The 18357-nt window shown below is 40.3% G+C and overlaps 2 protein-coding genes across 5 annotated transcripts in view; both read right to left on the minus strand.

The window, feature by feature from the left end:
• The window catches only part of naca (nascent polypeptide associated complex subunit alpha), an 11913-nt gene extending 3762 nt beyond the window's left edge, over window positions 1–8151 (minus strand). Inside the window, exons 1-3 of one of the 4 annotated variants that reach the window (XM_037684740.1) lie at window positions 8095–8151; window positions 7521–7592; window positions 97–1646 (exon numbers count right to left, since the gene is read on the minus strand). In XM_037684740.1, the coding sequence (XP_037540668.1) occupies window positions 97–1646; window positions 7521–7590 (1620 nt within the window). In that variant the 5' untranslated portion in view covers window positions 7591–7592; window positions 8095–8151. Of the gene's footprint in view, window positions 1–78; window positions 1647–7520; window positions 7593–8094 lie in introns of all 4 variants that reach the window. The other 3 variants (XM_037684739.1, XM_037684741.1, XM_037684742.1) reach the window with 3 other exon arrangements.
• A 2776-nt stretch (window positions 8152–10927) lies between these two features.
• Window positions 10928–17946, minus strand: prim1 (DNA primase subunit 1). Its single transcript, XM_037683990.1, has 13 exons — window positions 17838–17946; window positions 16481–16638; window positions 16291–16397; window positions 16127–16200; window positions 15756–15892; window positions 14706–14764; window positions 14492–14601; window positions 14266–14357; window positions 11914–12046; window positions 11770–11839; window positions 11576–11688; window positions 11075–11173; window positions 10928–10987 (listed from the first exon to the last, which is right to left on the minus strand). The coding sequence occupies exons 1-13, from the start codon at window positions 17944–17946 to the stop codon at window positions 10968–10970; spliced, it is 1281 nt and encodes a 426-aa protein (XP_037539918.1). The 3' UTR covers window positions 10928–10967.
• Between the last annotated feature and the right edge of the window lie 411 nt (window positions 17947–18357).

Below are 18357 nucleotides of genomic sequence, written 5' to 3' on the forward strand. Positions count from 1 at the left end.
TGCCTCGGCAGACGCCGCCGCCGCCTTGGCTGCTTTGGGTGCCTCGGCAGATGCCGCCGCCTTGGCTGCTTTGGGTGCCTCGGCAGACGCCGCCGCCTTGGCTGCTTTGGGTGCCTCGGCAGACGTCGCCGCCTTGGCTGCCTCGGCAGACACAGCCTTCACTTCAATCAATTTTTCCTCAGCAATGGCATTTGATCCTTTTTCTGGTGCTGGCTTTTTAACATCACTTGACTTAGTGGTTTTTGGCACAGCCTCTGAAGCCAGCTTTGCTTTTTTAGATGCATCAGCAACAGCCTTTGCATTCTTTTCAGGTGCTGGTTTTTTATCCTCACTTGAGACATTGGCTTTTGGTGCAGCCTCAGCAGCTTTTTTGGCTGCTTTAGGAGCCTCGCCAGACACTGCCTTAACTTCAACCAATTTGGCCTCAGCAACATTCTTTGCATTTTTTTCAGGTGCAGGCTTTTTAACATCACTTTGCTTGGCAGCTTTAGGTGCAACCTCAGCAGGTGGCTTGGTGCCTTTAGGTGTCTCAGCTGACACTGCCTTAACTTCAACTATCTTTGCCTCAGCAACAGCCTTTGCATCTTTTGTAGGTGCTGGCTTTTTAACCTCAGCTGGTTTGCCTACCTGAGCAGGGGCTGCATCAGGCTTAGTAACCTTTGGAGGTGAACCCTTAGTTTCCTCAACGTGTTTAGGAGCCATTTTAGAAATGGATTTAGTCTCATTGGCTGGCTTAGCAGCTCCAACAGAAGCAGGTTTGTCCTGAGCAATATTGCCAGGGGCAGGCTTACCCTTGGTAGCTTTGGTAGTTTCAGTAGGAGCTGGTTTTGCAACCTCAACAACTGCAGATTTACCTGGGGGTGCTGCTTTGGCAGCCTCAGCAGGTACAGGTTTGGGTTCAGAACCTTTCTTGGCTGGGACAGCAGAAGAACCTTGAGGTTTAGTTTCAGCAGGAGATGCAGCAGGTTTCATACTCTGTTTATCAACAGGAGAAACAACTGGCACTTTACCATGCTTCTCAGGTGGGATAAGTGGTGGGAGATCATCATTCACAGCAGCTTTAACAGGAGCTGCTTTTGGTGAAGCCACCTTAACAGACTTTGGAGGGCTTGAAGCAATTGCATCTGAAAATGAAATTGGTGCTGCAACCGCAGGCTTTGAGGTAACTTTAAATGCAGCAGGGGCTGCAACAGCTGCTGCTGGCTGAGTTTTAGTCTCAGCTGGGGTGGCATTAGGTCCAGTAGATGCAGATTTCTCAAAGTGACCCTCCTGTTGCTTTTCCTTTACATCGGTTACTTTGCTGTCTACCTGAACAGGTGCAGGCACAAATGCCTCTCCCTTTTTAGCTTTTCCTTGTTTACCTGCCTTAACAACTTTTGGGGTGGGGCGATTAGCCTGATTAGCAGAAAGACTACCAGCTGAGGAAGCCAGTGGAGATGGCACAGGTGAGCGAGGAGTAGAGGAGGGAGTTGATTTTGGGGAGGTGGGTGAGGAAGAGGAGGCAGACATAGAGGAGCGTTTTCTTCTGCCAGGAACAGCCTTTGGGGCAGAGGAACCCTGCGGACTCTTGGTGTCTTTGCCTTTGGGCTTTGCAGGCCCAGAAGCAGCCTGAGGTTGTTGGGATGAAGCTGGGGCAGGAGGTGTAGCTGAACAGGGGAAAAAAATCTTGTTTTTAATTTTTGACCCAGTGGTGAAAGTCTTGGCCATGCTGGTTAAAAGTTTGCAAAAAATAAAATAAGCACTCTCCATGCTTAGGTTAGGTAAAAAAAAAAAAACTGCACACCTCTCCGAGTTTAGATGCAAACTGCCACACAAAATACAAGAGACAGTTTCTCCAACAGAAACTCCTGTCTATTCAGTTAGATTTCACTTTGAGCAAAGGTCAATTTTACATGCAATCAAAAACAAATTTCACATCTTACTGTATAAAAAAATAAGACTGCACTATTGCAAAATGTATCAACCATTGCAATATCAGTGAGCACAATAACTATACTGTCAAGAACAGAACACCCCCCCCCCCCCCCCCCCCCAAAAAAAAACGAAGGCCACCATATTTCAAGTACCATACATTCATTTTCTGCATGCTAATATATTTGGTCAAATGGCCATAATGACCACACCTGAATAAAATTATAGTGATGACATAAAACATAGTAAGGAATGAGGGAGATGGGGTTTATCGCAATTACAGTAGACCCTCGTTTATCATGGGGATCCGTATTCGGCTGTACTCTTGGCCACGCCCACTTCTCCGGGAGGAAGCTTTTCCCACAGTTGTGGGCTGCACACAGATGCTAAATAATTTTAAATAATTTATTTTAAATAAAAAAGCCATGCAGATTGTGTGGCTCATCGAATAATCAGCCAATTGTGTGTCATATCCAATCTTACTTTGAAAAACCGCCATAGAGCGAGTCCACGAAAAATTAACCATGAAGTAGCGAGGGACTATTGTAGTATTGTTATTGCAATAATATAGTACATCACAAGTTTGTCTAATATTGAATAATCAAATAAAAATGGAAACACAAATTTTAATCTGCTGTCTCAAAGTGAAATAGCTCTGAAAATGTGTAAAAGTGCACCTAATTGTACTGAAATAACGTCAACGTTCATTAGAACAGATTAAATTAGTTAACATCAGCAAAACTGGATGTGGATACTTACGGTAATTTGTATGCTAACAGTAGTACTAGTGAATGAATGATAATGTACAATAAATGCACTTAACATTCCAGTTGTTTAACAATTAAGTGGAGAATGAGACATAACTAAAGTTTTCAACACAAGAACAATCTACCCAAACAAAGTTTTGAACTGTATTAGAGACCAGATAGAAATATTAAAATCATATACAGGAAGTAAAAGAACTTGGTTTTAACGCATAAACCAACCTGAGAGGTGGCGAGCGGTAAGAGGGGCATCAGTTTTCTCAGACTGAAAGGCCTCGTGAAGATTTTCATTTTTAGAAGCCAAATCATCATGAAGTATTTTATCTTCAGCTGCACATACTGAGGCTTTGGACAATTCACTTGCAAACCCATCTTTGTGGTCTGCACATACATCTTCTGGGGTCAACTGTTTGGGACCAGGAGATTCTTCTGCAGGGGCCGTTGCATCAACAGAAATAAGCTCCACTTCTTGACAGGTCAATTTTTTGAATGCAACAAGAGAACTGTTTGATTCGTCTTGAAGAGTGACTGCATGCAGACCCAGAGAAGCAACTGGATCCTCAGCAGAAAAGACACACTCTTCATGTGCTGAAAGACCAGCTGAGGCCTCTGCTGAGTCAGCGGTTGATCCTGGCTCCAAGACAGGTGTTGCACTACAGCCACTCCCATCTCTTTGCTCAGTCGCTCCTTGAGGTGCAGATACATTTTTGGATTGGTCACAAAAAGCTGGTGTGAGATCTTCTGCAAACTTCACCTCCTGAGCAGGCACGCAAGCTTCTGGAGGGTTTTTACTGACTCCAGGGGGAGGAGGAGCATTCAAAACTCCAGCAGCTGATGAAGGTAAAGCAAGAAGAGCAACAGGAAGGACAGTCATTGTAGATGGTTTAAAGGAACAATCCTTGAAGCCACACAAAAGCATGAAGTGAATGATAAAAAGTGCTCCACGTGTGCACAAGAACTTGCCGCAATGTGCAACTCGCTCTTAATTTGAATTTTAAAAGTGGGGGGTGGGGGGAGTGAGGACAATAAACATTGGGTGCCCTCAACAATAAAAAAGTGCTTTTGTCCCAAACTCCATGCAGTGTCCACACGTGACTGAGCAGGGGTCAACATAAGCAGGTTACAGTTTGTCCGAGACAACTTATTTGTCTTGGACAACCAGGTCTCACCTGGAGGTTGTCCAACGGCCAGTCAAGTGAGATAAACATTAAAAGTTCTTCATCGCTGCCACAGTTAAAAATGAAAGGGGGGAAAAGTGTGTTTTGTTGTGATCTTGTTAAAGCCATCCAATCCAACGATGATACAGAGATTAAACAGATACTGCTTTCAACAAATAAAACAGAATCAGAGCCAGTTTGATCCAATCAGAGCAGGGTGGGTCATGCTATCTGATGCACACCAGGTGTGCACATTGTTCCTAACTCAGACAGGCTGCAGGGGAGAGCACCAATCGGTGTTTCCTGTCCTAGTTCCAAGGAGGACACCTCACTACCTAACAAAAGGTGATGCCATGTAATAAATTAAACTTCTACATATTAAGCAGAAGTGTTCACACATCACTAGTCACCTGTAGGAATGTGCGATATGGCATAAAATTCATATCACGATATGTATTGTGAAGGGTGGCGATAACGATATACATCACGATATGTTTTTGGTACAAAACTTGCTAAAAAAAAAAAGCATAGAGTGTCCTTTTGCCATCATATTTTGAATTAAGAAAATTCCACTACTAGGTCCAGAGAGTTTTTAAATAACAAACAAATCAAGTATTAGGCTTCTTTCTTGTAGTGCAAAACAGAGCAAAATATATCAAATGTAGTTTTAGCCATATGTTTTAAACAAAATAATATGTTGTTAACTCTAACAGTTTCCAGTCTTCTCACTTAAGAAATGAACAGCAACAGAGCAGAATGTTACACTGAAACACTTCACCCTCCAACCCTCTAGTGGGCGACTCCTTCTGCTTTAAGGAGAGCTGACACAAAATGACTCTGGCTTTGGTAAAGAGGGTCTCGCAGTAAAATCACACAACACAGCGTTCTTATCACAGATCAGGTTTCTCTAAAGCTGACTAACGCTTACTTTAACTTTCGATGGAAAAAAACAGCAAAACTTTTGATGGAACACAGCGTTTTGCGCATGCGTCAGAACACGGCAACACTACGGCAAGCCGGACGTAGTTAGCTTGTAGCTTCGCCACTTAGCCCTTGAAGAAAAGACTAACGCCACTTATGCACAGTTTTCAACAACAACAAAAAAAGTAACGATTAAACTGACAACTCTGATTTTACTTCAGACACAGCATTACTGCGGTTAGCCGGTAGAAGACAGATCTCTTTCGTAGGCTAAATTTCTATCGTTTCTACCGTATACATCGCGCATTCCTAGTTACCTGCAGCCAGGGAGATACCAGAACTACACAATACTGAATACATCAGCATCCCAACCTCCCGCACTGCATCCCAACCTCCCCAGGACTTTAGTATTTAGTATCTAAACTCCAACTTTGTACTAAATGTTAATGTGGTCAGAGCATCATCATCACTGTACAGACATGTGCAACTTGTGCGCATGACTAAACTCTGGGCCTGAGAGCGCCACAGTAGAAGAGTGCTCAGCCGGAGTGTCTCACGATGGGATCATTTAGAGGAGAAAACAAGTCAGCTTGGCAAATAAAAAATAAAAATCAAGTAATTTATACTCTGCAAAGGACTTTCTATGCCATTTTTTTAAAATATATCTGCATTCCTCAATTGGCAACACTAAAATTACTAAAGTAAACTACAGAAAAGTTATTCAAAACCACAAAAAAAAGTTAAGATAGGTCATATGAACCCTTCTTTTCCTTCAGAATGCCATTGGTCTTGATGTTGCAGGTTAAAGTATTTTTTACAACGTCAGCATGTCATTAGAGAACACTGTACTGTGTACTTTACCAAGGTCATGTACACATATACAGTATACTCATCTTTATGTGAAACCCTTTGAAAAGTGATACATATGAAGGAAACGGCTCTCAAATGTGTCATATCATTGAAGAGGTTGCTTTGGTAACCTCTAAGTGTAGGAAAACTTGACTGATGAAGTCTTTAGAATAAAAAGGAGAAACATTTCAATGAGGAATCCATCCAGAGGACCTGCCTTAACCTCGTTAGATTTCAGTCAAAAGATTTTATTTCTGCTTTAATGCCTGCCTTAAATACACTGAGTGTCTCTCTTGCAAAGTCTGATGCAGAGAGAAGAGAGTGAGGAAGTTCCACTCCAACAGCTCCTGAAAGATTCTGCCACTCAGTAAATTGGACATTTCAAGTAGGCCCCAGGATGGCTGACTGGGAACATTTGTATATAGTAAACTTTGTATATAATACAAAATACTTATATAAATTATAGCCTTCTTTATTGAAAGGCTGAAAAAAAAAAAAAAAAAAGATTCTGTCAAGAGGTTGTCCTGGATAATTTCCTTATGTCTACCCCTGATGAGAACATGGAAGTCTCGTTTTATCCAAAACAGAAGCAAAAAACGAACCATAAACACAGCCGTGGTCCAATAATGTTTCGAATCGATTTAAAATTACATTTTAATAAACCGCTCAAACAACAAGTGTACTGCTTTCTTTGTCACTACTAAAACAAATTCACTAAACATGGGAAATCACTTAGGAATCCAACGACTAAGACTCCTTTTCTAAAACAACAGCTTTGCAATTAAACTAACTCACAAGCCACATAAGAATCACCCACAGAAAAACAACCCAGTACTGGGCTGGTAACCTTTGCTGATTTTGTCCAATGAACACATAAGACAAGAAATGCAACAACAGATTCATTTTCTTGCTTAGGCAGTTTAACCACAGTTGTTGTAAGCCAAACTAAAAGTTAAAAAGTGAGGTTTATGAGAATGGGTATAGAATTTCCACAATAACAGTGTTTATATAAGTACTTCAGGCTGTATATGGAGAAACACGCTTTCAGCTGCTCCTCTCAGCGATGGGGGGGGGGGGGGGGGGGGGGCCACCGCAGTGAGCAAACCCTTACAACAGATTTGCTAATTGTCTGCTGGACGCCCTTCTCCATAACCTGGTTGCTCAAACCCGCAACCTCAGGATTAATATGGGGAAAAAAAATCCATTTCAGAATTAAGTGTGGACAATTTTAAAGTAAGAACATCTAGATTAAGAAAGAGTAACGGGTATAAAGGTGCTTAAGGCCAAAGTTTTGAAATTACAATACGTATAAAAGCTGCAGAAGAGACACTGCTGTTCATACAACCCCGTTGTTAATTGAATTAAAACAATTGTTTACGAGAAGAAGATATTCTGCTCATGTTTTTTTTTACACAATACGTCTGCTGACTGTTAAGAAGAATCTACACAGCCTGGGACCTCAACAAGCGTTTAAATTAATAACTTTTCTGAATATGGAAGTACGTAATTGTCAAGAACAGTACTGGTACTTTAAAAACAACAACAGCTGACACAATTCTGGTACCAATGCAACTAATGTTACTACCATATAACTGTGTTTAAAGACATGGCGTGCACACACACACACAAATGAAAATCCCACTCAACAACATGCATTGTGTGCCAAATCCACCTGTCAGTGCACATCATCACATTTAATGAGAATCCGAGTAAAAGAAAGGGAGCAGTGGCTTTCTCTATCCAGAGTGACATTAATGTTTGAATGGGCTGTGCTCATTGACCACCATATTGGTGGTACAGTCATGTGTCCTGCCAACAGAGCAGACAACTCTTTAAGCCCCTCGGTAGCAAATGTACAAGCTCAACACTCCTCTTTCTGATGTGCACAACATGCAGACAGAGGATGAACGATACGAACCAGTCTCCACTTGAGGCTGCTGCATCTCCTGCTCGGTAACCGGGACCGTTTCTGTTGCTTCACTGGGCATGGCTGTTGGGAGGAGACAAAAAACGCCGTGTAAATACAAAGGCCAAATGTTGACGACACGCTAAAACACGTAACAGTAGCCGCACGACAGCTGACGGAGCCCGTGCTTTCACTCCGTAGGACAGCAACATTCGGCTAACTTTAGCTTCGGCTAACAAACGGGCCTAAACAGACGAGCTAACTGCGTGAATTATCACTCTGTTTTCAGGTAGACGTGTTAAAAGGCAACCACATAAGTGTCAACTAAAATAAACCAACGCCTCGGGTTGGACAGTTCACTGCGGTTCTGACAAGAGTGCTGCTTATGTGTTTTACATCATGTTCCCCCATTTTGAGCCAGTTATCAGCGGCACATAGGTATAATTCTCCCGAACGGAGCTAAAAATTAAAATAATACTTATACCAGTCTGATTGGCAGAGTTTAATTAAACTCGTACATCCTCAAGCAGACACAGAAACTTGCTAAAAACGGTTGGATGAAGCTGGATTAGAGCAGAACACTCACCGACTCAGGACCTTGTTTCCAAGATGGCTGCGAGAGAGAACTTCTAACCCCAACAGCTTTGCAATATCCGGTTAAGGAGAATTCTGCTTCCGGGTTAATTAAAGGAACAGTTTCTGTTATTATTGTTATTATTAACTACTGTTATTATTCAGTTCACATTGGGTAACTAATAAGTCTTTATTCACTATTCAGTCTTTATTCATTTCACACTGTTTCAATATAACTATTAAATTTACAGACCATCAAAAAGAAACTAATTTATCTTTATTAATCTTTATTTAATGACAAACAAGTGGTTTATGTCGTTTATTAATTACAAAAAGCTGAACAGATTTTTTTTTTTTGTTATTCTCTCAGTAATTAGTTCAGTTTCAAGGATCCACAAAATAAAATAAAACATTTTAGGCACATGTATTGTGTAATTGAAGCTCTCGACATCGACCTCTAAGTGGCTTTAAAAATCTGTTGGACTCCTGGCAAGGACCAATGCAGACATGTTCCTGTTTTTAGTTTTCTACTTTTGCCTTAGAATCTAGCTGTTTTTGTTACTCTTTTTGCCATCTTATTTGTAAAAAAAAAAACCAATCTGTATGCCTTTTTATAATTGTCTATTGTTGTCGCTGTTGTCCATTGTTGTCATCTTTCTTTGTTGAAATCAGGTCTCTCTTGTAAATGAGTCCTCGAGGCTCAATGGGATTTATCTGTCTAAATAAAAGTTGAATGAAAAATACTTAGTAGTTTATTTTGTTTCTACTTGTACACTTGGAAATATGGTATTTGTAAATGCTTTATCTTTAGGACTAAATTAAACTAAAAAAAATAAAAGCTTTGTGTGCAAAACAGATTTGCATTATATGCTGCCACAAAGTTAACAATTTAGCATCACTTTTATTTAGCTACATTAATTAGTTCAGATAATTTAATAATGACCTGTCATTCACACAAAAAAACCAAAAACGTTTTGTTTTATTTTGTAAAATATAAGGCATATTTTAAAATTTTATATTACCTGTAAGTACGTGAAACAATACCGTGCATTTTATTTTACGGGTTAAAATAGGTTAAAAATGGGATTTGAGAAATTTAGAGATGATGCTCTGTTTATGTAATGAAATGTAACTTTTTATTCATCCAGAAAAAAGCCGCAGTCCATAACATTTTATTACTGCAAGAAAATATGGTGGTGCTGAAAGTTATTAAACAGCATGGGATACATTTTCATTGTTATGCTGATGACACACAATTATATTTGTCCATTAAACCCAATGAATCATATCAGCTACTTAGACTACAAGCATGTCTTAAAGACATTAAAAACCTGGATGACTCTTAATTTTCTCCTGTTGAACACAGACAAGACTGAGGTTTTGGTTTTTGGACCTGAGCACCTTAGGAATGAATTTTTTAGTCTTTCTCCCTCCTTATATGGCATTAATCTGTCCTCCAGCTCTAATGTTAAAAATCTTGGTGTTATTTTTGATCAGGACATGTCTTTTATCCCCCACATTAAAAACGTTACTAGAACCACCTTCTTCCACCTGTGTAATATTGTTAAAATTAGAAACATATCTAAAAATGATGCAGAAAAACTGGTTCATGCATTTGTCACGTCTAGACTGAACTATTGCAATGGTTTATTATCTGGGTGTCCAAATACTTTTTTAAAACGTCTTCAGTTGATACAAAATGCTGCTGCCAGAGTCTTAACTGGAGTTAGTAGGAGAGATCATCTCTCTCCAGTTTTAGTTTCTCTCCATTGGCTCCCTGTCAAATCCAGAATAGAATTCAAAATCTTACTTCTAACCTACAAAGCTCTCAACAACCTGGCTCCATCTTATATTACAGATCTTATTGTTCCATATTTTCCTAACAGAGCACTTCGCTCTCAGGCTGCAGGTTTACTTGTGGTTCCTAGAATTTACAAAACCAGAATGGGAGGCAGATCTTCCAGTTATCAGGCTCCTCTCTTGTGGAACCAACTTCCAGTTTCTGTCCGTGAGGCTGACACATTGTCCAGTTTTAAGACTTTCCTTTTTGATAAATCCTATAGTTAGAGTCAGCTTAGGTTTCTGGAGATGTCCCTTAGTTATGCTGGAGAACAAACTGACCACATTGTTTTCACTATGATTTTCTTTACTCTGCTCAACCTGTTTTGTATTTGTAATTATTTTTTCTATCCTTAACATGTGTTTTTTTGTCTTTCAGGTACACCTGGACCTATATCTGGACCTATCATTCTGTGTTCGTCTGTCTCTCCTTCCTGTCCTCTCAAACCAGCCGGTCAAAGCAGATGGCCGCTTGTCCTGAGCCTGGTTCTGCTGGAGGTTTCTTCCTGTTAAAAGGGAGTTTTTTCTTTCCACTGTTGCCACTGTGCTTGCTCAGGATGGGAGACTGGATTCAACATGTCTGCTGCTTCCTTAGATAGAGAACTTTACTAAATGGCTTCTCTATGTATGTGAATGCTCCTGTAAAGTGCCCTGAGACAACTTTGTTGTGATGTGGCTCTATATAAATAAACTGAATTGAACTGAATCAAGCGATGACATATTTAATTTAATTGTGGTTCTAAGATTCAGTTTTGTGTTAATGAAATAATTCAGATGCGAGCATTTATGAGAGCAGAAACACGTTTATTTTCACTGTACTGCAGTACTTTTCTGCCTTTAGTGAATCCAGGTCTGCAGTAACATTAAGGAAAAGACACATTTATTAAGCAGCTTAAATTACAAAAGTATTATCAACGAGTATTACAAAAGCATAAAAACTGATCTGACCTAACTCTGATTCTATCACCAAAAAGATTTTCACGGCAAAAAGACACCAGATCCGTAATTGTGTCGTCTGAGGAGTTATTTTCAGAGTGTGGCTCATTATTAGAATTCTTTCTGAAGATCTAAAAAAGAGAGAAGAGACAGAATAAAGTAGAGAAACGCTCAGAATATGATTGATCTTCGTGTCATTTATTACACCTAGAACTCACCGCTCTTTCTGAGGAGTTCTCCTTTCCACGAACGAGCCAGTGCATCCAGAAACTGATCGAAGTGCTTCACGTACTTGGCCAAACTGGTTCTTTTGTAATCTACGAGTGAAAAATGTTTGTAAGAAAGTTATTCTGGTGCACCAAGCAAAAATGTAACTAATATTAACAATCGCATCAAACTTTGGAACTCAAATGAAAACTCATCAGATAAACCTGAAGTAATGTTTCGTTTCATATAGAAACACTTAATTTGCACCAAAAACATTAAAAAATGTCTCAAGAAGTCTTAATTTGAAACTCCAGATGGCTCATTAGACAAACCCAGGTAGAAACTGTTGGGATGAGAGAGGGCTCATTTATTTAAACAAACACTAACCAGTCGATTAGATGACGTACGTAAAGTAAATGTCTTTGTTTCCAACATAAAACTAGAATATTCATGTTTTCTGTGCAATTAAACACAATTTATGCTCATATTTCTCCCCCATCAGCCTTTGGCACCTCTGATCTTTCTCCTCTCCGCTGCATCTCGCTCATCGTCCTTCTCCATGGTGGTCGCAGACGGTTCTTCTTCCTCCCCTGCTTTGGGTCGATCCAGCTCCTCACAGATCAAACTTTTAAAAAGAGTCGAACATTTCCAGCTTCGTTCAGGATCAAGGATCGTTCACAGCACAGGACGATAAATTCACACTCACCTGATGGTGGGCACAGCGAAAGGATCGAACTTGTTTAACTCTCTGAGGTCAATGGGAACAGAGATCCGTCCTGTTCAGGTGAAGAAGCGTTACAAACATTTCACGGTGAGGTCAAGTACTCTCAGGTGTCTGAAGTATGCTCACCTGTTTTAGGATGGATGCTGAAAGGGCTCTTCAGTAAATGGTTCACACCTTTACTGACATTCACATCGAGCCGGGGGTAGCAGTACTGCAGCATGATCTCCTTCTCAAAATGTTGGCCCTTTTTAGCTGTGGACTGAAGTAAGGTGGTTACTGAGACTGAGGGAAGTTAAGATTATTAAAGAAGAGTTATTTAAACATTTATTTAACACGAATATACAATATATCCATCATCTTGACCTGCTTCTTTCTTTTCAGGTCACAGTGTGAGAGTCGGGGGACACCCTGGACAGGTCTCCAGTCCATCACAGTATAGTCACAGAGACAAACGAGACAAACAACCATCCACTCTCACTCACACCTAGAGACAGTTTAGAGTTACCAATCAGTCTAATGTGCATGTTTCTGGTCTGTGGGAGGAAACTGGAGTACTGGAGAAAACCCACACATGCATGGAGAGAACATGCAAACTCCACCCAGAAAGGTACCCGGCTGGGATTTGATCTGGCGGCCTTCTCGCAGAAAGGCAACAGCCCTACCAACTGAGCCACTGTGCCGCCCGACATGTTCAGATACAAACACATTTTTAATCGGATGCAACCTGCACACCTACAGTGGGAATGTAACTTTACCCTTGCATTTTAAAATCCTCTCTTTTATTTACACTTATTACTCATTTGGCAACTACGCCTGTTGCAATAAACAGTAAATCAATTAATCACATGATGAATTAAAATGATCAACCTCATTTTCATTTATCGGCTTTGTTTCTTCATGTCCCTCTCTTTCTACTGAAGACTGGATGATAAAAGGCTCAGCTCCGGTGCTCTTCACCGACTCCTCTCTTACTCTTTAAAATCTGTTTAAACGATCCAAGATCATGTTTTTGGATCGTTTAAAGCAGCTAAGCTACGAGCTAAGCTAACAGGCCGACCTCGGGGAAAAAAACCACCGTCTTGGCAAAGCTCCAAAATTCACAGTTGAAACCCGTGCCGTCATGTAAAAAGTTTTTCTCTGCAAAAAGAAGCTGAGAACTTGTTTACTGGGTTTTTTTAATTATTAAAAGCTTTGTGTGGAAAAATGCTATGCTAAAGAGCTCAAACCACACCGAGCGTTCGACATTTTGAGAACCGAAGAGAGACAGCCCATGTCACGTCAAGGAGCCTCCCTCCCATTTTTCTTTAGAGACATGCTGCTCGCTCCCTCACTATCCATCTTTCAGTTCAAACAGTCTTGTACTGCCATCCTGTGGTCAAAAAACGTACTACACACAAAAATTAACCAACATTTCTTCACAATACTAAGTACTAAGTATTGTCAAATTTCACATAATATTATTGTTTATCGCAATAATTTTGGAGAATTAATCGTCCAGCAAAATTTGTTATCGTGACAGACCTATTGGCAACAAAGGGTACTAATAGTCGAAGTTTTCAAAAAGTTATTTATAAACATTTCTCCCAGTGAATTTAGGCTTTAACTGCTCAGCTATCTGTGGTCACCTTGTCTAATGTCCACTTCATCACACTCTGTAATTTTGATTAAAAGAGTTGTGTCAAATGAGATGCAGTTCTATTCTGCTTTAAGAAAAATAAAAACACCAGCATTGCTTGAATGACTGCATATTTCTCTCCACAGTACCATCATGAAACACTCATATCGTCACAGACACCGGTACAATACCCTAACAACAGGAATTGTTTTTATCATCTTTTAAAAGATGTTTGCTTTTCCTCAAAACAAGCCTCCAATTAGATTTAAACTCTGCAGCATGCCTGTGCAGAGTTAATACATGGCTTCCCTTTTTATGGAACACATTTCTGGATAAAACAAAGAACTACGATGAGTGACGATTGTCTTCCAAACTACTCTTTAATAAAAACAATTTTATATTTGCAATGCTGCTTAGAGAAATATGTAATTGAACAAAGAGGAGTGGCACAGTGGCTCAGTTAGTGGAGCGGTTGTCCTCTCAGCGAGAAGGTTGCCAGTTCAAATCCCAGCCCAGGACCTTTCTGGGTGGAGTTTGCATGTTCTCTCCGTGCATTTTCTCCAGTTTCCTCCCACAGACCAAAAACATGCATGTTAGGCTGATTGGTAACTCTAAATTGTCTCTAGGTGTGAGTGAGAGAGTGAATGGTTGTTTGTCTTGTTTGTCTCTATGTGTCCCTGTGATGGACTGGAGACCTGTCCAGGGTGTCTCCCCCCCCCCATTAATGAATGGATGACTAAAAAAATACTTGGTGCTTCTGTCTGGCTTACAAAAGTTCAAACAGGCCATTAAGTTTCATGTTTTTATTTCATAAGAAAAAACTTATAAAAACAAATAAAATAAAGAGGTTCCAAATCACCAACCTGTTTCTTTCTGGCTTGTAACTGAATCAACTTCCAGCGGTTTTCTGGTTTCTTCTCGTTTTGGAATTCCCCCTGTAAGTCTTTTCTAACATGTATTGAGACATTTAAGGTCAATTCATTTTCAAATTCTTGTCCATTCTCTTAAATATAAAACCTACACACAGTTCTCCAGTTCAGCGTTCATTTTCCTCCCTAAATGTATTACATCATACTGTAAAAAGGATATCTTCAGGAACGAGAGCCAGGACTTTGTCTATGGACTCCTTACGGCTCAGCACCTCCTGGTCCTGCAGAGCGTATTGTGGGAAATAGTTCTCCACCACCTCCAAAGACTCTCTGTTAAGAACACAAGACTCTTAAAGAGCTGAAGCCACAAAAATCAAAAACAACAATGACAAAACAATCATATTCGACACAAATATCTTAAACCACATATTTACTTAATAAAAGGATGAATTGGATCCGACAGCACGACTTTCTTTGTGGTCCCCTCACCACCCTGAAAAACAACAGAAATCAGATGCTTATTTTTAAAATGAGCCTTTTCAACAATGTTTACCGTATATTTCGCTGTACAAGTCGCAGTTTTTTGCATAAATTAGCATGCCTGCGACTTGTGGTTCATACCTTTACTGACAAAAACATGCATGTTAGGCTGCCTTCAGGCCCAGGCCTCCCTTGCAAAAGAGATCTGCGATCTCAATGGGATTTGCCTGGTTAAATAAAGGTTAATAAATAAATAAACAAACTTATACAGCGAAGCAACTGATTTATGTTTTTTTTCCCATATTTATAAGCCAAGTTTTGGCTGAGATCTGATGAGTTCATTCATTCTGACAAGGAAAATATTGTACACTAGTTTTCAGCCGCTAGAGGGCGCTCAAGTATTATGGAAAGCCAAGTGTCTCATTAATAGGTAAAAGTGTCTATTAATGAGACACTTGGCTTGCCATACAGAGACACCTTCGTCTTGTTCTGGAACTCCTGAAGCAAACATCAAATCCGCTGCATTTCACCGTGCTGCCCAGGCGAAATGCAGCGGATTTGACCATTAAAGTGAATTTATTAAGGAAAAGATCAACTGAGACACCTTTACTATAATGTTGAGCAAACAAATAATTGTTTTAAGTGTTAATCTTGTTAAATTCTTGTTAAAGTCGTCCCCGTGCACGCTCCCGCCAGCCATTTGATTTTTGGCACAACACAGGCCCACATGTCCAGGTTGTCAGTGGTGACATGTAACAAACGCGACGCGACAGCGGTGACACATAATAGATGCGACTTATACGGCGAAACGACGCATTTATGTTTTTTTTTCCACTTTATTAGACACATTTGGACTGATGAGATTTATACGGCGGTACGATGTGTACAGCAGCAAGTACGGTACCTCTTTTGCTAGGGTAGCTTATCATGTCTCTCAACACTTTGTTCTCGTCTTAGAAATTAGGATTATTCTAAACACCTATTACAAGCTAAATCTGAGCTACCTTGACCAGGCTGAGGTACTCTGCCACAGCGGACCGTGCTGTTGCAGAGAGCTTCCTGGCAGCTTCATCACACACCCAACAATGAACTCCTCTTCTGCCAGAATAAACCCACAGCAAGTGCTGAAAGCCAAAGTCCTCTGCAAAGAACAGAAAACAAAAATTAGCTAGAAGTTATCTCTCTCTGAAGTCAGCACAAACCAACACCTGGCATTAAAGTCAGTGACCAACCCTGGACTAAGCTCTTTATGGACTCAGTGGCGTTTGAGCCTCTATAGAAAAGCCTTTTAACTCCGTGTTCTTGTTTTTCTGTTTTTTATAGGGATCATATAATGTGTCTGAAATAAAGTAAATGATGATGATGAGTGACGCACCTCGAAGCGCTCTGTCCAGGATACGAATAGCGATGGTCATCAGTGTCCAGCACTTTGCACAAATATCTGCTTCACTGTACCAAAGTTTTGAAATGTTATAGTTATTCGGCAGACATGGAACGATGTTGCAATAACTGGGGGGGGAAACACATAAATCGTTTAACCTGCAGCAGTTCCGGACATCATCGTAGTCCGTCATGTCGATATCAAACACAAGCTCCTTCTCTAGAGCCTGGAAGCTCCCAGACTTCACGGTGTTGTGTTGGTTCGGCTGCAGGTAACGAACAGGGACGAACGCTTTACATGAAGGTAGCAACACTTCAAATGTGCGAAGAGTTTTGCTCCAGACCTTACCCTGTGAGTGTACACGGCTCCGATGTCAATCTTGTACGGGTTCATCTTCTGCATTTCCTTCTCCAGCTCGCTCTGCGTGGTAAACGACTGGTAGCGCACATAGATGTCGTCTTTCAGCGTGAAGGAGAACTCTCGGTTCTGGAAGTAGTTCTTCTGCACTAAGGATGTGGGTGGTGGGGGATTAGTCCGTCGAAATTGTTGCAGTTTCATCAACAGAAGCAAACAAAATAGATTGTGAATGTTCAAAAGGAAAGGCAGAAAGACCTGAAAGTCTTTAGATAATGTTTGAGTAAATGCCAGAAAACACGAAATATACCATGAAGTTTGAACATGTGCACCCGAGAGCTCATCTCAGAGAAAATGTGGGGCACAAGAATAATTGTCATAACCTTGAATCGTTAGAAACCATTTATTGTGCTGTGTAAAACGTTTAAAAATTATAGAATCATAAATTTGACACTTTATGGTTTTGCCACTGTCAGAATCAAACAACACCTAGATTTATTGGGTCGTAGTGAAGACCACAGTACATTGCATTTAGAATTCAAGAAAAACAGTGGCACTTTTCTGTTTTTTAGACCGTCTTTAGTTTTCAAGCCTGTTTTTGCATTATTTGACTAGACTACTACATACATAATATATACATAATACATCTACTTTCACAATTGAATCATGCAAATAAAACAATGCCATACTTGTTATTATCAGCAAAATAAGCTGAATGCCTTCTAAAGGTACAAATCCATCTTTCTCATGAATATACTTATAACTAGTTTTACTCAATTGATGCAATTTAACCTCCTACATTACTAGAGGCGGCTGTGGCTGAGTGGTTAGAGCAGTCGTCCTCCAATGCAAGAGTTGGGGGTTCGATTCCACCATCAGTCACATGTCGAAGTGTCCCTGGGCAAGACACTGAAGCCCTCATTGACTCTGATATGTGTCCCATCGGTGTATGAACGTGATAAAGCTCTGATTATTCTTTGTACAGATCTAGTAGAATGATGTATGAATGGGTAAATGCAGACAGATTGTGTTGTAAAGCGCTTTGAGTATCTTGATAAGATAGAAAAGTGCTATATAAATGCAGTCCATTCACATTACACTAAAAGTGGTCATAATTAGTAAACACTAGTGAAGGTCAGGACAAGACAGGATAACTGGAGGAAAACTTGAAGCTATAAAAACAGTATTTAACTATAGAAAGTATGAGAATCAAATTAGTCAGACAAATAAGCACAGACCAAAACACAATGTAGATGTTAGTTAAGACAGGTAAACAGCTAATTAACCTCATAGTGTCCTAACACACCGACCGGCTCCTGCTAACACCTCCGGCCTGTTTCTGGACCTTTACCTCCGCCGTAGTTCAGCCAGCGGTAGTACTGAGAGAAGGGGAAGAGCCGTCGGTAGTACAGCGGTAATAAGTCCGGCAGGGAAGCGGAGTCGTAGTCTGAAGACGGCATTTTAATGTAGTTACAGTAAAGCTTGAGGCGCTAGCTTGAGCTGACAGTTCGGTTAGGTGAGGAGAGCGCGGGAAAACTCTGAAACAAGGATGCGACGAATACGTCACCGGAAGTAGGTCATGCGTCGGATAAACAAATATTTTGTTTAAACTTTCTACGGTCTTACTAAATACTTAGTGGATGAGTTCAACTTTAAGCATACAAAAAATGTGTTTTTGTGAATAAGCGAAAAGTAAAGGTGTTTTTTTTCTCTCGAAACTTTATTTACATAATTTGCGCATGCTCGAAGTCAGTATTGCGATGCATTGTGGGCTAGTTATATCCGTGCCTACTTCCCGTTCTCTCACGTCTTGTTGTTTCGTATTATATGCGTTAGAAATTCTTAGATCGGAAGAAGTTCAGGACTACGAA

This window comes from Nematolebias whitei, chromosome 11 (assembly GCF_014905685.2).
Source record: "Nematolebias whitei isolate Nwh7 chromosome 11, NemWhi1, whole genome shotgun sequence".
In the NCBI taxonomy this organism is placed as follows: Eukaryota; Metazoa; Chordata; class Actinopteri; order Cyprinodontiformes; family Rivulidae; genus Nematolebias; species Nematolebias whitei.